This window comes from Silurus meridionalis, chromosome 4 (genome assembly GCF_014805685.1).
Source record: "Silurus meridionalis isolate SWU-2019-XX chromosome 4, ASM1480568v1, whole genome shotgun sequence".
Classification (NCBI taxonomy): Eukaryota; Metazoa; Chordata; class Actinopteri; order Siluriformes; family Siluridae; genus Silurus; species Silurus meridionalis.
The window spans coordinates 36,534,894-36,554,865 of record NC_060887.1 but is presented as its reverse complement, the minus strand read 5'-3'; the positions used below and the strand labels follow the sequence as shown (position 1 = coordinate 36,554,865).

The window sequence follows — 19,972 nt, the reverse complement described above, 5'->3', positions numbered from 1 at the left end:
ACAGACGTGAAATCTAACCGCAAATTGATAACCTTTTTTCCTTCACGTAGGATCAGAGATCAGTGGGTTAAAGGGCCTTGTTCAAGGGCCCAACAGTGGCAGCTTGGCAATATCAGGGTTTGATCTCCTGAGTTTCCAATCAGTAGCCCAGAACCTTAACCACTGAGCTCCTACTTTCCCTATTCATCAGTTTTCTTATGTAAGATAGATAGATGGATGGATGGATGGATGGATGGATGGATGGATGGATGGATGGAATGCAGCATGCAATTTTCCCTTCACTTGAACTAGGAGACCCAAACCTGTTCCAGCATGACAATGGCCCAAAGCCAGCTTCATAAAGATCTTATTTACATGAGTTGGACTGGAAGATCTCCTGTTATAGAGCTCCAAACCCTATTAAACACCTTTGGGATGAATGTGAACGATGACTTCACCCCAGTCCTCCTCACCTTCTGACCTACATCATTACCTGGCTTCACTACACTTGTAGCTGAATGAGCACAAATCTCCACAAGCACACTCCAAAATCTAGTGGAACATCTTCCCAAAAGAGTGGAGGTTATTATAACAGCAAATGGGGATGTTCAGGTGTCCACAAACTTTTGTCCATATAATGTGTAGTATGAGTGTAGACTAACCCTAACATTAGATTCTTTATTATACACACATATTCCTGTGTTAAATCAATAAAAGTGCACTGTTTTAAGGAGTTTGCTAAGAAAAAAACACACACATGGTGCCATCGTTGGTTTTCTCCACCATGTAGTTTGAAAATAGTTGAAAATCTGTTGAAAATGTAGTATTGAATAGCCAGTTACTTTTCTCTCCTGGTTCAGTCTTCATATAAAAATCAGATGTGCACCATAGATGTTTGGATGTGTTGTCCTCCTGCAGTGTTGCAAATGCAGACATAAAACCACCACCACCGCTTTAAAATGTTCACCACCACCACCACTATGACCACCTGCACCACCACCACCACCTGCACCTAAGGGTCTAAAAGTCCACGCCACAGAACCGAATTTATTTTTTAGTCAATGGGAATTAATTTATTCAAAAGCGTTTTTTAAAATTCAGCTGAATTTCAGTGGAAATTTCTACTTCTATAATTCAATAGATTAATTCAAAATTAATATTTAAATGTTACATAAAAAAATTTGCTCCTATAAGTTTATCTCCAATTAATGTAATGTAGTCATCTATTTCTGATTAAATGTAATAAACATTGCACACACACACACACACACACACACACACACACACACACACACACACACATGTAGTCTATGAGTCTGCATTGAAACAATAAATATTAGTTCATATTAATTCAGTAAAATTCAGTTTCAACAAAATTCCTATTAATTAATTTTAATAGTTTTAAAAAACAGTTAAATCAGTTCTTAGTCATATGGAGACTTTTAAACCCTTGTTAACACACACACACACACACACACACACACACACACACACACACGGCTGCGGTGTCTTACCTAAAGCCATCGGGCCCCCAAAAAAGGGTGGAGGTGGAGGTGGGGGTGGAGCAAACATGGAATTAACTGTAATGAATACAGCACAACTACATGAGATGACAGACTGATATACACACACACACACATACATACACACACATACACACACACACCCACCCAGCAGTATGTTGCCCTGGTTCTGTTCAAGCACCGTCTCCTCCTCCATCACACTGTCCTTCTGTTCCTTCTCAACACTATTCTGTCTATCACTCGCACTTATTATTTAATTCCCACCATCCTTTCAGTTCCATCTCTCCACCCACCATGGTGGCCCACTTCCCTCCTCACACCTTTTACTACACACTCACAGGCAACTCAGGCTGCTAGAGTGAGCCAAGCAAAAAAAAAAAAAAAAAAAGAAAAAACACACTAAACCATTCTAAAGACTGGTAGAGAATAAGTGATAGATTTTGTCTGGACTCTGCTGTGGGGATCTGTGTGTTTTCTTTACATAATAAACAGGCATGAAACACCTGCAGGAAGGAGGGAGGAGATCACATTAAACTGATTAAACATGGACTTTGGTCTCCGTGCATAAAACACACACACACACACACACACACACACACACACACACACACACACACACACACACACACACACACACACACACCACATTTTTGACTAAATAAACTACATTTTGTCTTTAAAAAAAACAAATACTTTTATAAAATTAATGTTTCACTCAATTAATTAATTGATTAACTAATTATAATGATTTTAATTATAATGACAATGTATTACATTTGTAAATTAACTACTTTAAGCACACACACACACACACACACACACACACACACACACACACACACACACTAACTACTGAGAACATTCTGCTCATTTGGTCTGAGTAAATTTTGTGTAAATAAACTTTTTTTACTAAATAAACGAAATTTTGTCAAATTCGTTTGTTAAAATGTTTTTAATATATTTTGTAACTGATATTTTATTTAACTGATGTTATAATTAATTAATTAATTGTAATGAATAAATTAAGGACAATTTTAAAATAAATGTATTTAATTTCTAAATGAACTTATTTAACGACACACCCACACACACACACACACACACACACACACACACACACACACACACACACACACACAAGGGATTAGTGCACGATTAGGAGGTTCAGTATGATGGACAGAAGGAAGAGGAAATGTTTAATCCAGGAGGAGCCTGATCTTTACCTGGACCAGAGTTAGGGATGGAGGGCGTCGGCACGGCGATGGGAATGCCGATACTGCTGCTTCCGCTGTTCTCACGACTGCTGCTACCCCCACTGCTGCCACTGCACACACACAGAGTCTTTTTCAATGCATCATCCTTTTGTTTCCATCTATTTATTTCTGTTTCTATTGCTCCAAAGCCTGTAGCTACTGAATGCTGCTCTGGCAATACGAATGAAAAATATTTGTCATGCCAATAAAGCAGCCTTTGATTTGAACTGAACTGAAAAGAAGAGAAAGAGAAAGACGGAGAGAGAGAAATGCACAGATATACACAGAGACCCAAAGATACAGAGAAAGATGGAAAGAAACCAGAGAAACTAAAAACTTCTATAACTTTATTATAAGAGCTCAGAATTTTTAGCTAATGAGGCGAGTGAAATCCGTCAAATTTCTCTTACACACACACACACACACACACACACACACACACACACACACACACACACACACACACTTACAGAGCTTTTAGCTGAGAAACCAGTTCATGTTTGGAACTGACTCATATATTTAAGTGGAGATGCAGTTAAACATGAGTTGTGTAGTTGGTAGTCTAAAGAGGTAGATGATTTAGATTAGTCTAGTGATGTTTTAGATTACTGTAGTGATGTTCAGGATTAGTCTAGTGATGGTTTAGATCAGTAAAGTGATGGTTTAGATTAGTCTAGTGATGGTTTAGATTAGATCAGTCTAATTGTGATTTAGATTAGTCTAGTGATGGTTTAGATCAGTCTAAATGGTGATTTAGATTAGTCTAGAGGGCCAGTGGAGGTTTAGATTAGTCTAGTGATGGTTTAGATTAGATCAGTCTAATTGTGATTTAGATTAGTCTAGTGATGGTTTAGATCAGTCTAAATGGTGATTTAGATTAGTCTAGAGGGCCAGTGGAGGTTTAGATTAGTCTAGTGATGGTTTAGATTAGATCAGTCTAATTATGTTTTAGATTAGTCTAGTGATGGTTTAAATTAATCTAGTGATGGTTTAGATTAGATCAGTCTAATTGTGATTTAGATTAATCTAGTGATGGTTTAGATCAGTCTAATTGTGATTTAGATTAGTCAAGTAATATTTTAGATTAGTCTAATGATATTTTAGATTAGTCTAGAGGGCCAGTGGGGGTTTAGATTAGTCTAGTAATGGTTGAGATTAGTCTAGAGATATTTTAGATTAGTATAGAGAGCCAGTGGGGGTTTAGATTAGTCTAGTAATGGTTGAGATTAGTCTAGTGATATTTTAGATTAGTATAGAGGGCCAGTGGAGGTTTAGATTAGTCTAGTGATGGTTTAGATTAGATCAGTCTAATTATGTTTTAGATTAGTCTAGTGATGGTTTAGATTAATCTAGTGATGGTTTAGATTAGATCAGTCTAATTGTGATTTAGATTAATCTAGTGATGGTTTAGATCAGTCTAGTTGTGATTTAGATTAATCTAGTGATGGTTTAGATTAGTCTAGTGATGGTTTAGATTAATCTAGTGATGGTTTAGATCAGTCTAATGGTGATTTAGATTAGTCTAGTAATATTTTAGATTAGTCTAGTGATATTTTAGATTAGTCTAGAGGGCCAGTGGGGTTTAGATTAGTCTAGTAATGGTTGAGATTAGTCTAGAGGGCCCATTGGTGTCTTAGATCTCAACCTGCGCTATGTCACGTCAAGAAGCTTTTATTGTCATTTCAACTGTACAGTATATAGCTAAAGCTGTACACAGTGAAATGAAATGTTTCTTCAGAACCCTGATGCTACATAAAACAACACAGGGCTACATCACACCACACTGAGGTACATAACAGAACACAAAGACACAAAGTGCATCGTGTGGAAATGAGTGCAAACAGTGCAGACAAAAGACAGTGCAAACAGACAACACAAAACAGTGTAAGACAGATACATCAAATAGAAAATAGCGCCGAGCAGTAAACCTATTGTACATGTTATACAGTAATGTGCAAAAGAGACCTGTATACAAGAGTGTAAACAAACACAATGGTGTGCAAAACAGCAGTAGCAGCAATCGTGAGGTGAAAAACAGCATGTAAACAGTATAATATGATTATAATATAAATATAAAATGTTGGTGGAATGAATTGAGATGAGTAATGAGTGTGTGTTGAGTTCAGGTTGTACAGTTCAGTAACACACAGTTGTGTGTGTGTGTGTGTGTGTGTGTTTTACACACATATGCAACAAATAAAGGCTGCTTGCTGTTAATTTAAAGTGCTGCTGCACCCAGATTCAAAACTGTGTATTTGTGTGTTACCTGTGGGTTCTTGGTCTTTGGTTGAGCGAGGCCGTGCGTCCTGGGCTGTGATGGCTCCCGAGCCGAGCCGGGCTGGTCATGTAGTCATTAGGCACTGTGGGAGGTTTTACTGGCTCAAGAGTTTTATATGAAGTGTTACGCCTGCACGAGAGAAACTAATTATTACAATAAAATCGATAAAGTCTCATAAAATTATTTTGGTACCTTCAGGATTGATGGAAAGAAAAAAAAAAAGATATTGATCATAATACAATGTTTCATAATCACAATAATAAATAAACCTTCTGTGTTTTTAAAATGGTATTTACCCAAGAGTGCCACGCCCTGCCATGGGCGGACTGGGTGGCTTCTGTGTGGGCGGATTGGTCCTCGATAGCGTTCCTCCTCTGATTGATTGATTGTTCCCATGTTGCTGATTAGGTGATAAAATACAACATGAGAGCTTGATCAGAGATTCATAGACAAACTGTAGACAGGAACAACAGGACAGTGGGGTAAATGGTGGGCTTCCCAGACATTGCTATTACAAAAACATGATTTTTATCATGTTGTTACTGGTGTTGGATCCACCACCGTTTTTTTCTTTTCATTGGGGCGATCTTGGATAAATAATCGACACCAAGCAAAGCTCCATGAAAGCAATCATTGAATCTGGGAAACCCATACAGCCTACAAAAGGGTCAATTAAACTACATGTGCAGGAGCTACTTGGTGTTAAGACACAGAGGCATGTTTATAATGCGCTGTAGGGGTGGGCGATACAACATAAAAATGAACAGAGCCACTGTTAAACAAGGCTGGATTGTGGTAAAACTACTCTTCGAAAGTGATTAAAATGGTCTTGGAGTTTCTATTTCACAATATATTAACTGTTACCTACAGTTAGAGCGTCTCTCGGGTTGTATCGCCCAACCCTGTACTGTGAACCACGTGATATTAAGTGGGATTTGAAACTGTTTGAGGGATAAGCTGCTGATCAATTACAAGCTACAGCCGGGATGGGATGGGGACACGTGACAAACAGGACTTACCTTGGCTTTTAGCCACTAATGCAGGCATGAGAAAAGAAAGAAAAAGAAAAGGACAAAGAGACAGAGGAGCAGGTCAAACATTACTCATACCAATACTAACTTATGAGATATTAGATTATTAAATGAGATATTTGTAGAAAAGAGAGGCTTAAGTCTTGTAGAAGTAACTTGAGATTTAACATGGACTTAGAATCAGTGTTCTAGGATTTAATAACAGGGGTAAATGACTCGAGATTCGACTTTCAACTGTGGGAGATTTAAGACTGGACTTGGACTGGAAGGTTAAAAAAAAAAAAAAAAAGGCTTAAAAGGTACAATTTCAACTTCAAGGTTCAACTTAAAAAAATTTGAGACTTGAGACCTAATTTGGATTCTAAGGTAACATGACTTCAGACTCAATCCAAAAGAAAATACGAATTAAGACTAACCCAAGGATAAAAATTAATCCAGATTACATTCAAGGATTAGCATGCTTTGAGACTCAACCCGAGGGTGAAAATTACTTCAGACTCAACCCGAGAGTAAAAATGATTTAAAACTTAATTCAAGGGTAAAAAATAATTTAGACTTGAGAGTAAAAAACGACTACAGACTCAACCTGAGTGTAAAAATGACTTCAGACTCAACCTAAGGGTAAAAACGACTTCAGACTCAACCTAAGGGTAAAAACGACTACAGACTCAACCTGAGGGTAAAAATGACATAAGGCTTACTTTGGTCTCGTGTGGTAAGTCATAAGACCTAACATTAACACTAGTTGTAACTCAGTAGAAGAGTTGGATCAGATTCACTGAAAGTAGTCTAAAAGGCTATAAAACGTTTCAAATCAGTGTCTGGTTGGTGTTTTTAAATACTGATTACTTGTATTTACTTGGGGTCATGCTGTCCTACCTGCACAAATAAAACTACTATATAAATTTGGCTAATTAGTAGTTGCTCAGAGTCCTGGAGAAATAAATATTTGAAAGATTTATGTAATTTCAGTTCATACTCTATTAAAGGCATTAATTTGGCAATATATTTAAATAAATAACTTATTTAAAAAATGTGAATCAAACTTTCAATTGTATTGAATGTTTACTGTAACATATGCAAAGAAAGTAAATCAATAAAAAAAAAATAAGGAAATTCCACACTAAATGCAATTCGCTCAATGAACACCGGTGGCAGTAGTTAGCTTTGATTTTAACATGCCAGATGATTTTCTTAACACCCACCCAACAGCATACTAATCTTTCTTATTCCAATCTCTAAGCGATGTCAAGACCTTACTGTAGGTGGTAACAAGGATAACAAGGTAACAAGGTTTGTTGTATTATGACAAACAGTTGAAACGATCTATAATGCATGCTCTAACGTGGACAATGAGGTAACTGTGATGGAAGAAAACAACATCCTTAATTCACACAGGAACACAAGCACATCGACTCCAACATGGGATGTTCTTCCTTCGCCATCTGAGGAAGTTCAACCTGCCACAGTAGCTGCTCACACAGTTCTACTCAGCCATCATGGAGTCTGTCCTGTGCACTTCACTCCTTATATAAATGTGCAATACCACTGTTATTCTTTATCATTTAAAAAAGGAAAAGTGCATTTAGAAGCTTCTGTCACCAAAATAAAGCTCTTTTCTGATTCTGATGACTCTATATGATGTCTATTACAATTATCATGAGCCCAAAATCTTCTTTTCAACTACTTAAAAAAAAAATAAGACCACAAGTTTGAGTCTGGAGTTCTCATTTATTTCTCTCTCAATGCTTGATGTTGAACTGATGCTGAACTGTATGTTGGTGATCAGTAGATACACCGAGCACCAATCGGAACAAGTTCAAAACAGAGCGTGCTCAGCATGCACAGAAAAGAGTGTGTTTGTGTATAAGCAAAAATAGCAGTAAGGATTGGTGAATCCTTCTACAGAAGATGGTGAGATGAATCAGGAATATCTGCAGGAGCAGGCGGAATAAGTCGAAAGTCCTTTAGGAGCTTCTACACGTGCATTGCTCTGTAAATCTTTCAACAGATTAAGGTAAATGTAGAGCAACCAGGCCATACACGTGTAAGGCTTTATTTAGACTGGGGTAAATGCAGACCAGTCACTCCTTTTCCCACTTGGCTGTAAATATGTTGAAACGTGTGGGATTTAAATGACGTGTAAATGGAAGAAATACATTTCGCCAACGCCCAACATTACCGAGTAGAGTCACGGTGGAAAACGTATGTACGTACTTATCTCTTCCTCAAAATAAAACCCAAAGCAAAGCAGTTGACTGGATTAAACATCGACCTACTAGCAATGTAAAACTCATCTTTTGCAGCAACAGAGCAAAAAACCTGAGTGGGCGAGCGAGTTTGGCCCGGCTGAAGATGCTCTAATCCTCTGATGTGATGAGTCAGGCTTTTGGTGGAATGTCTGCAGGCTGGATAGAGTTTGAAACTCGTTACACAGGGAAGAGAGAGCCAGAAAAACGCCTCTGCCTGAGGCCAAAAGTAAACTACTGCACAGGATTTTCCCACACCAATCTCTGAGTTCAGGATGCATATGTACATAGATATTTAATAGTGTATTGGACAAGGAGCCAGACTTTTTTTTTTTTTTTTTGCATAAATCCATACCGTTGTGTAGATTTAACCTCCAATTTACAAATACCTCCTTTTAATGCATTTGGCAAAAATGTGCTACATCCTAGAAGAAACCTAGGAATTCAAACGTGCCAAATAACAATAACTACAGCTTTATCCACAAGTAGTCAATTCTTACCGGAATAGACCTGAGCTGATAACAGGCTGCTACATTTGTAGTCACGTTTGCTATCGCTGGGACTGTCAAGGTCTGTGTGACTTACCCTGAGACACGTCAAACAAACACTGTACTCCAGCTGTATGGAGCAGTATGAAAGGCAAGCTGCAGTCAGCCTAAAATCATGTTGTATACACAAAAATATGCAAAAAGTATCCTTGCTCTGATTTTGGCTCAAAATGCTAAGTATTGCTGTAACCCATCCCTGCTATGAAGCATGCTGGTGGTAGCATTATCAAAATAGACACCTTTTTTCAGCTGGGTTTGAGAAATTAGGCAAAACAGTGATATAGTTTATGCAGACACTATCCAGAAAAAAAAAGTCGCTCTGTCAAGTATTTACCAGAGGTCGACCGATTATGATTGATGGAACTTTCGACTTTAGACAAAAATCCATACTGATAGTTTTTCCGGTTTCCGGTCCGCTGTCATTATGAGAGCAGCCCCTAGAGGTGAATTACTGATGCCATGTGCTGTTTGTTTATTAATTATTTAGAATGTATTAATTATATAATTAATATAATTAATATATAGTACAATTTGATATGGAGTTATGTTTTTATTCAGTATCCATTTTAAAAACAATCGTTTGATTAACCGGTTACAGGCAGGAACAATCCAACCTAGCTATTGGTCGGCCTCTAATGTTTATCAACAAATTTCAGAACGATATTTAGATATCTCTTTCAAATGTTTGACAAAAACAAAAGCTATATAATGTGTAAAAGTTCAAGCAGGTAAATACTTGCTGTATTGTCCTTACTATAGCTTTTGCTAAAACTCTTAATGGTGATACAAACTCCGGAAGAGATCCAAAGATCACATAGTTTGTAGAAAAGCATGTTATTACAGCTCAAGATTGTCTCATTTGCATAAACAATGACTGGCTAATTGATGTTGAGACATTTCAGAGCTTTAACAAGGCCCAGGCACGCTGTGGATGAAATCATCTCAGGCTTTTGACGTTCCTGTTGCTTAATTTAAACAGTCAGAATACAGTCTGCACGACTGATCCTGTAGCCAACACTGCTGTACAGCCTACAGCAGAGGCCTGATCGGAGCAGAGTAATTAGAATGATGGATTGGAAGTTGTAAAAAGGTAGCTTTAGAGAGATTTCCAAAACCAGCTGAGCCTGAGTGATCTAATTAAGGGAGGTTTCCTTCGCTCTGTGAGGTGAGGTGAGGGAGCAGCTCTGTTACTGTGTTTGGTGGGGGATGGGGATGAGCCCGAAGTTTGGACAAAACTACAAACACAAAGGCGAATTTTCATAAAGCGGAATGTCGGTGAATTTTAGCTGCTTTTCATTCCTTCTCTGGATAAAATAAGTCATTGAGAAAAAGTGAAAGTCATCCTTCAAGTGTGAGAGTATGTTTCTAAAAAATCTGAATCTCCAAAGTTATACACTACCAAATTTTACAGATTCCGATAGCTAAGTTGATCGTACTTTCTGATTAATCAACCAATTATACAAATTTTAAATGGATACTGGATTAAAGAAAAAAAAAACAACAGAAATCTATGTAAAACAATAATGACTTATTACAAAAAAAATCAAATAAAAATACACTACTGAATCATAAAAATGTACAAAATAAAATAAATATGGATATATTAATTATTTTAATACCCTCCACAAAAAACAAAAAAAACAAAAAAAAAAAAAACAGTTGCATCCAAAAATCCAAAAAGCTTTAAACAAATGAGTGAATTGCCTCTAGAGGCCGCTCTCGTACTGTATTAAGCAACCAGGAAAAACTATCGGCACTGATTTTTGCCCATAGATGCATCAATTATCAGTGCTGATTAATAGGCTCTATTATACACACACACACACACACACACACACACACACACACACACACACACACACACACACACACACACATCTCAGAAGCTGAAGAGAAGGACATACCTTAACACCGTGCCCAACGTCGTCCAGTAAATTGAAGTCTATCGGTTTTCGAATGTACCTCACCGGCCTCTCGATGTTAGCCGGAGCAATGATCTTATGCATCCTGGATGTGTTCTTGTTAGTGGTCAGGATGCCGATTTCTCGCCGAGCCACTTTTTCCTTATGGATGTCCACAGTCTATAAACAAAAACGACAAATAAAAGTAAACAACGATGCAACAGCAACCTAAGCAAGTTGACTCAATTACAAATCAGGTTAGGGTTCAACTGTCAACACATTAGACATGCCAAATTAAAGTACTTACAACAAACTGCACAGTGCTTTTCTTTATAATGAAATGGAAGAACTATACATAATAAGAACCCCTATTTTTGTTTTTGTTTTTTAGAGACACGTGCATGTTCCCTTTTATTTCTTTCCAACAAACTCGGTCACATTATAAAGATTTACTTTGAGCAAACAAATACATCATTGTACAGACTTTATTTTCATTGAAAAACCCTTTGCACGATTAACGGCTCCACACACTCTCGGCATTCGGACAGTTTGTTTCTCCAAACATTCAGCTGAAATACTTTTCTGTGTCTCTGGTAAAACTTGCAAAAGATGTTCTTCACTAGGTGGAGATTTCTTTACGATCGAGTTCATCCTAGAGCAGTTCAATAGGATTTATGTGAAGTGACTGGGCAGCTCAATGCATGATAGATATCACTCCAGCTGGCAGTTTGCTCTCTAAATAACGCTTACAGAGCTCAGATGTACACTTCAGCTCATTGTCTTGTTGTATGGTGAAGTTGGTTCCAATGAGCTGCAGAACAGACAGAACTGCATGGTGTTGAATTATAGAATGGTTGCCATGTTGGTTCCTTTAACTTTACAGTCTCATGTATGAGTGTGGGGGTGAGGCAGTCTGATCAGATCTTCTCTCTTGTTCTCAGTCTTACACAAGTTCTTCTGTTAGAGAGAAAAATGTCACGTGGACACAGAACTTTCTTCCATTCATTCACTGTCCAATTTGAGCACGTTTTTGCTTTTAGTTTGTTGCATAGAAACAAAAGAAACATGTATGTGGCTCAAAAACCAGAAAAGTACTAGGTGTTTCCACAATTTTGACTGTATGCAAACATTGTCCTTACCAACAATTTCTGTTCTAAAGGTTTTAGTTTTGGGACAAATTTGTTCATTCCTTAAATGTTTAACAGTGCATGCAGCAACAACAACATCAACAACGACAAAAACACTATATCCAAATAAAATCAAACTATGAAGTGTAAAAGTCTTCTGTCCTGAGAGATTTTTTTTGGGAAATTTACCAACCCTGGAAACTCGTCACATTACAAAAGATTACTCAAAAGTCAATGTGTATGTTGTCTCTATAGTAACTACAGAAAACCATGTGATTTGTGAATATTCTGGGTAACAGCGTGAACAGCAAAACGACTTCTATATCTCCTCTAGGGCTCCAATCATAAATATTCATACAGCAGGTTCAATGATCTCAAGGTCTGAACAGCTGAGGGAATGTAAGCCTTGACACACACACACACACACACACACACACACACACACACACACACACACACACACACAAGATTCCTTTCATTTTTCCCCATCGGTGGAATTGTTTTTGTCGGTCTTGCATTCAATATCAGTCGCTGACCTGCACAACTGAGAACTAACACACGGCCACACCCAAGACGCTCAAACAACACATTCCACTTCCTGGTTTTGAAATGTAACACCCAGTTAAACATAGAGTTCTGAGTCATCCGACTGGCAGTTACCACCTTGGTGAAGTTACACACTGCTCACCTAAAATAACCTGCAGTAATCAGCAGATACTCATTACACCCTAAACACTATCAAAGATTTCTTCAAGTCTGGTTGTTTTATTCCTTTTTTGTCTACGATCGGTGTTTAAAACTTTTAATGTTACAGGAACAAAAATGAATACTAGAATGGCGGTACTAGAATGATCCTATTACAGATAGGTGACGCACATGTCACGGGTGTTGGTGTGTGCGTAGAACAGCGTGTGGTGAAGTTTTTGTGAACGAAGGCGTAGAAGTCGCGGCTATCTACAGATGTTTCCGAGCACGTTGCGATGATGAGACGCTCAGCCGCAGGAAGACATTTGAATGATGTCAACGTTTTAAAGATGGCCGTCAGTGACGATCCTGTGGTGGCGTACTGACAAATTTTTCTGTCCTGAATCGTTATTTAAACGCTGGGAGAAGTGTAGAAATGTAGCAGAGGAGTATTTCACTCCTGTTCTTTTATTTTATAAACTCAAAAGTCCCGGATTGACTTGAACGCCCCTCGTATCTTTGGTTTTTACACCAAGAAGATGGATATTATGATTACAGCAGCAGCTCTTTCAGCGGTTGTGCTTTAACATACACTCACTACTGACTGCTTTTACTTTCCTACATGATTTATAATCACACTATACACATCTATTATCAACCAGAAACCTCATAGTCATGTAGTCAAGAACTTAGACTTGTGAAGCAGTCAAGGCTAAAATAGATAAAAAATTTAAAAATTTAAATCAAGGATTTGAACCCCAGGATCAACTTTCTTCAATTCAATTTTATTTGTACCGTACTTTTAAATAGGCACATTGTCCGCAGAGCAGTATAAATAAATGTGAAATATAATTTACCACCTATACGTTTGTTCCTAATGAGTGAGCCAGTGGAGACTGTGGAAAGGAAAAAACTCCCTGAGACTTCATGAGGAACTTGAGAGGAACCAGACTCAAAAGGGAACTTCATCCTCATCACCAGATGTCTATTCATTACAGTTTCATCTCTGTTATGAGGCGTTTCTCTGATAAACACTTAAAAACATGGAACTGTTCTGTAGTTATAAACCATTGTATCAGACTGTTTACATTAATTACAGTCCAAATCCATCTTCAGCTCTTGAGTTTAACCTCACAGTAACCTCATGGCTTTTCATGTGGAACCATCCTCAGCTACACCGAGTGGTCTCGAAGAGAACTCCATCCAAAGATTAGGGTGCCAGGATGAACCAGGCAGGACCACTGAGCTGCCACTGGTGGGCCCTTGAGCAAGGCCCTTAACCTTCTTGCTTAAAGGGTGACATACATGTACTCCAAACCACTAACTTTCTAACAACAACCCGGGTGATGCAAAGAATATGATGTCTTTCCTCTATTTAAATGCAAGTTCTTTATAACAAAAATCTTTTAAAATCCTTCGTTTCTGAAAATAATTTAAATTAATTATATATAATTCCTGAAGACGTCAGTACTATACACAATATGTATTGTCTGCTAACAAAACAAAACAACTTTAGAATGATTTATTGCGAACAAAAATTTTTTTTATTTACTCAAAAGTAAAATATTTTGTTCACACACACACACACACACACACACGCACGCACGCACGCACGCACGCACACACACACAATATGTGGACAAAAGTATTGGGACACCTGCCTTTTCCAGCCATATGTGACTCTTCCCCAAACGTTTACCACAAAATTGAAGGCACACGATTGTATAGAGAATCTTTGGATTAAATTGTCCCTTCACTTGAACTACAAGACCCGATCTTGTTCCAGCATGACAAATGTGCATGAAGCCAGCTCCGTGAACATCTGCTTTACATGGTTTGGAAGAAGTGAAAGATCTCCTGCTATAGAGCTCTAAACCCTATCACACACATTTGGGATGAATGTGACTGCACCCCAGGTCTCTAAACCTCATCTACATCAGTACCTGACTTTACTAACACCCTTGTGGATAAATGAATCTCACAAATCTCCACAAAATTTAGTGGAACATCTTCTCAGAGTAGTGGAGGTTATTGTAGGTGCAAACGGGGACTAAATGTGGAATAAGATGCTCAAAAAGCACCTGTAACCTTTGTCCACATAGTGTATCCTACATAAGCATTAATCATAGAAGGGGACCTCCATAGTTAAGGACATATATCATGTATATAATAAACCCTTTTGAATCTTTCAGATTTTTTGTTAAATAATAATGAAGAAGCAAATAAACCGATAACCCTAAGAATTCATTTCTGAGCATAAAGTCATAAAAGACTTGGAATAAAATGATCTTCTAGAAAAGGTATCCAGTAGCCAGTAGCCCCTCCTACACCCAGACCGTTCTGCACACAGCGTACTATTTAAAATCAAATGCAAAATTAAATTTAGTTTGGAACAAAAAAAGCAGCGAAGAATATCTGCTGCATATGTGACATTGTGGTTAACTTGTGTCCGCACGATGTGGAGTTCACAGAAGAGCCCAGAATGTGCTCTGGAGCATGAGCGGTGTGTTAAATGAACCAACGTCCACAGCAGGAAACTGAACAATTGCAACACCTAAGAGCATTTTCCTGTGTGACAAAGTGCACAAAGCCCTTGCAGCTGGTACCACGGTTTATTAGTGGAGGGGTGCAGAGGCGAGTGAGGAGGTTTTTCACACACCTTTAGTCAAGTTCTGCAGCTTTATGACCTTTAGTAACCCCTCGAATTGACCCCTGTGCGTACTCAGAACGGGGCAAAGAGCACAGCGTTCATGGAGGTGAGGCTTTCGAGTTATAAAGCAGCAGTGGAAAGCTCAGTGTGTGTGTGTGTGTGTGTGTGTGTGTGTGTGTGTGTGTGTGTGTGTGCGTGGGTGTGAGGGTGTGTGACTGCACCATTGATAGCAGTTCGTTATCACAGCAAACAAGCATGCAGCTGGCAGAGGGAGGGAAGTGAGAGGTCATAGAGGCTGGTTTCATCTCCTTCCTGTGTGTATAAATACCATCCAGGCTGCAACCACACACACACACCCCAAATTTAAAAAATTCCAAGTTAGTAAAGTGCAATCGATTCCATTGTCATACAAATGTCTTTAGATCTTTATGTAAAAAAACAACAACAAAAAAATGGTAGAAATTTGAATTATATTTGAATCGTATTAAATCCTCCGCTCCGAATGCACAGCTGGATTCAGAGCTTGTCATATTTCATCAGCAGTGCTTCGAAGAACCGACCTCAAAAAGCCCTGAATGCTTCTCTTCAGTCACTCAGAACAGTGTTTATAGTATTCTTTGGCATTTGGTAGACACCCGTATCCTTACTTACAATTACCTTATTTATACAAGTAAGCAGGTCAGGGGCCATGCTCAAGGGCCCAAGTGCAGTGTGGTCATGCGGTAATTTGAACACACAAACTTCCAGGGTCTTAACCAATTAGCTGTAAAGGGAAATTGGATAAAAGAGCAGCATTTTGCCTTGTATGAGGAAATGTTGTCTGACAAAATCATTAAGTGAGATTTCTAAAATATTTGATTAAAGAATCTTTTTCAGTCCGGCAGCCAATCACAGCAGAGGTGGGCGGGACATAATATATACTCAATAATCAAAATATGCAAAACTGTAAAACAATTATAAATAAATAATAACATATGTATATAATTTATTTATATACACATACAGACGGTTCCTGAGTTACGATGCGCGACTTAAGATTTTACGATTTTACTTTGACGATAGCGATACAACAAAGTTGTAAAAATATCACGAACCACCGCTTGTACACGCTCCTGCTGCCACGTAGATAAATATACTGTATACTTTATACATAATGGAATTGTAAATGGCTTGGTTTTGCTGTATTATGTACTGTAATCTGCTACATTATTAGCACATTACAGTATACTGTAATGTCAAAATGAACATGTTAATTACGTATTAACGCGACTTCAATTTTAACAGCACTCATTTTATTAACACGCAATTAATGCAGCGCGCATTTCCGTTTGACTATTTTTTATAAATACATAAATAAATAAATAAATATAAAAGAGGTGAAATGAAAACCGCAACCCACATTTATTTATGAAGTCTTTTCTTTACTCAGATAGTTAAAAAAATGTAAAAATAAACATCCACCGAAATAAATCTTTTTTAATCACTAAACATTTGTTTTAATGAAGTCTCAAATCGAGCACCGAAATCCGCCATGTTTCACACATCCGGCAATTAAAACTGTCCGTGTGGAAACACAGCAAAGGTTCCGTTTGGTGTCCTGATGACTCGTCATTTAAAACACCATAATTACTTTAAAACGTTTACAAGAATAGTTTGTCTTCGTGCTCTATGCTGAGTTTGATTGCACTAATAATTATATATATATATATATATATATATATATATATATATATATATATATATATATATATATATATATATATATATATATAATAAATAATAAATAATATAATTCTCTCTTAGTTACCATCATAACATCTTGCTCAACCCTTGGTCACTGACTCACTGTCTGATTAAACTGTTCCACAGATGGAGGAGAAAAGTCACCCTCGGCCCACTGCCACTGCACTGCACCCAATACCAACAATCCCACCACAGCTGGATTCAGCAGCTATTTCTGCCAGCTGTCTGTGTGCTTGCTGTAAAGAATGACCATGACTCATACTCATTCTAAAAACCTTTTTTCCCTGCTCTCAATTGTGAAACAAGTGATTTCCGCTCTATTTTAATACAGAAGGTTGTGTTTCCAAACATGGAAAGAACCAGTTTAAAAATAAATAATGAACCAATACATTTGGTTCCTTAACCTTTATTCCCAAATACGCATACTTTCTTACGGCTCCAGATCGCTCTTGGGTACTAACCTGGGCATATGCAGGAAACTAGAAGGAGTATAATCATCTCACGCCGCTTTAAAACCTTTTCATCCATGGGCCCGTTGGATTAAACTCATACAGCGTGAACGTGATAGATTAATCTAATGATCTTTCTTAGCGAGTCAAATCATTTGACTCCTCCCACCAATAAGAGTTGACTCGTTCAACTCCTGAGCAGTTTTGCTCTTTTGTTCACAAAACCTCCATGAACAATCTTGAACATAGTCTCAGGAACAGTATTGGACCCATAAATGCTGTTACTCTGGAAAAATATTTCCTCAGGTGACAATGATGATGGAGTTTGGGTTATAGGGTGAACGCAAAGTTTAAAGGATTATGTTCAACAAGTCTGAGATGGGGTAGAGTCATCCTGAAAGAGACCAGGCCCATTGGGATAAAAACATTTCAGTCAGAAGAGGATCTTTGGATCGTTTCACAGCAAAATGAAAAAAGTCCCCAAAACAATAGCCGTGGACGAGGATTGCCCTTGAGAACTGCTAACTGGTGAAGATGGAAGGACTTAAATGAGACAACATCAGAAACGTCATGCTTTTGCTGATGACAAAGCGCATACGCATACGTAATTCAGAGGGAGTCCATCAATCCTCCAGAGCTGAATATCAAATATCAAAAAACGAGCCCAACATGTCCAAGAAGAGAAAGGTTAAGGCCGAAGGAAAACGGTAGGAGTTCAGGTTATAGGGTGAACGCAAAGCCCATAGGATTGCATTTAACAAGTCTGGGATGGGGGCGGAGTCATCCTGGAAGAGACCACGCCCACTGCTTCAGTCGGAAAAAGCTTCGGATCTATGTCTGAAGCAGCAAAATAAAATTACAAAAATCCCCTAAACACCACCATAGCCATAGTTTATCACTTGTAAAGCATCACTTTTATCTATAAACTTCTCACTTCTTGTGTGTGTGTGTGTGTGTGTGTGTGTGTGTGTGTGTGTGTGTGTGTGTGTATTAACAGAGACGAGGATTGCCCTTGACAACTGTTTCAAACAGGAAATGAGCAAGCTTCAGCAGTTTTCAGTGTGGCATCTGCTAAAATATTAACCACACACCGCCAAGCAACAGTACACACAGACACACCCGGACACATTCGAAATACTCATTCACACTTGCTCATGCGTGTGTGCGTGCACACGTGTGTGTGTGTGTGTGTGTGTGTGTTCAATCAAGCTGCCCAAACGAGCAACATTTATTAACATCATTACGCGAACTCCGGAAAGTGGGACCGGATGTTTGATGGTTGCTGGAAGTTACCGGTAGCCTCCCCCTTTAACACTGTGCAGAAAACATCCGACGCATCTCACCACAACACACACACACACTTTACAGAAATGTAGAATCGGTTTCAGGAACAAAACACACCCTGTCCAACAGACGATCGACAAATAACACCAGCTGCACCACTATGAGGACGAGGTGTGCAGGTCTGCCTCAGGAATGACATCAAGAGGAAGCTTTTTTCCCCTAAGAGTTTGTTCATTGGCATGAGAAACATATGCCGGAATCGGTCTCTAAATTTGGCACAAAACAAACTATCGATCATCAGTGGTTGATGAAGTACACACGGCATGTACTTGAGTGCGGAAACGATTCCGAAAAAGCATCAAGGCAAATTATTTCTCAATTATTTCCAAATTGTGCTTCGTTTAGTCAATTTTAAACACGGAGCACTGTGTTTCCCCACGGACCATTATCACTGACGCGCCACTCGCTAAACTCTGGAACGTTTTGAACAGGTAACACAGGAGATGCTGCAGAATGAAATATGGAGGAACGGGAGGAAAACAGCGTCTGGGAGAGGAGAAGATTCATGAAAACGAAAAAAGTTTCCAAAGTTTGGGATCATTTCAAACTAAAAACAAAGAAAACATTGTAAAGTGCGGTAACCGTTTTTGAAGCAATTTGAAATAGATTTTTTATATTTTTATTTATGATTTTTTGCACTAAATGGGTTTAGTATTCATAGATATTCTTGTTTGTAATTTTAGCGACATAAATGTAAATCTTTCTACAAAGAAAACAAACGACTTGTTCGATTTAAGGTTTATTTTCTCTTGTATATTTAGTGCTGCTCTTTAATAAAAAAAATACCGTAATTTCCGGACTATTAAACGCACCCAAATATAAGCCACACCCACTGAATTTGACAAAGATTTTTATTTTGAACATAAATACGCTGCACCTGTCTATAAGCCACAGTGTCTACACTGAAATTAATAAACTTTACACAGGCTTTAACAAAAGACAGTGTCTGTTACACGGCTTGTATCTAAACAGTAGCCTACCAAGAAAGTCATTGTTCACTGTCTTCCTCCTTCCTTTCACAACAATTTCTCTCTCTCTTATCTTTTGGCATCGTCGTGTGTTTAAAAATCACCAGCGGTGAAGCTTTTCTCCCGATGCCGTGCAGCTCAGAACACAGGTGAAGTGTGTTTTCATGCCCGGTTGTTTTCAGCGTGACGAATGATTCGCATTTCCTGTAGACAGTCCGAGTGAGCGGCAGGTCAAACGTCAGAGG

At 38.2% G+C, this 19,972-nt stretch overlaps 1 protein-coding gene across 8 annotated transcripts in view; it reads right to left on the bottom strand.

The window, feature by feature from the left end:
- Nucleotides 1-19,972, bottom strand: part of abi1a (abl-interactor 1a) — a 56,837-nt gene that overhangs the window by 8,822 nt on the left and 28,043 nt on the right. For 3 of the 8 annotated variants that reach the window (XM_046847335.1, XM_046847339.1, XM_046847343.1), the window contains exons 3-8: nt 10,766-10,942; nt 6,053-6,067; nt 5,330-5,433; nt 5,022-5,162; nt 2,726-2,826; nt 1,494-1,559 (exon numbers count right to left, since the gene is read on the bottom strand). In XM_046847335.1, the coding sequence (XP_046703291.1) occupies nt 1,494-1,559; nt 2,726-2,826; nt 5,022-5,162; nt 5,330-5,433; nt 6,053-6,067; nt 10,766-10,942 (604 nt within the window). The remainder of the gene's footprint in view (nt 1-1,493; nt 1,560-2,725; nt 2,827-5,021; nt 5,163-5,329; nt 5,434-6,052; nt 6,068-10,765; nt 10,943-19,972) is intronic. The other 5 variants (XM_046847337.1, XM_046847340.1, XM_046847338.1 and 2 more) reach the window with 3 other exon arrangements.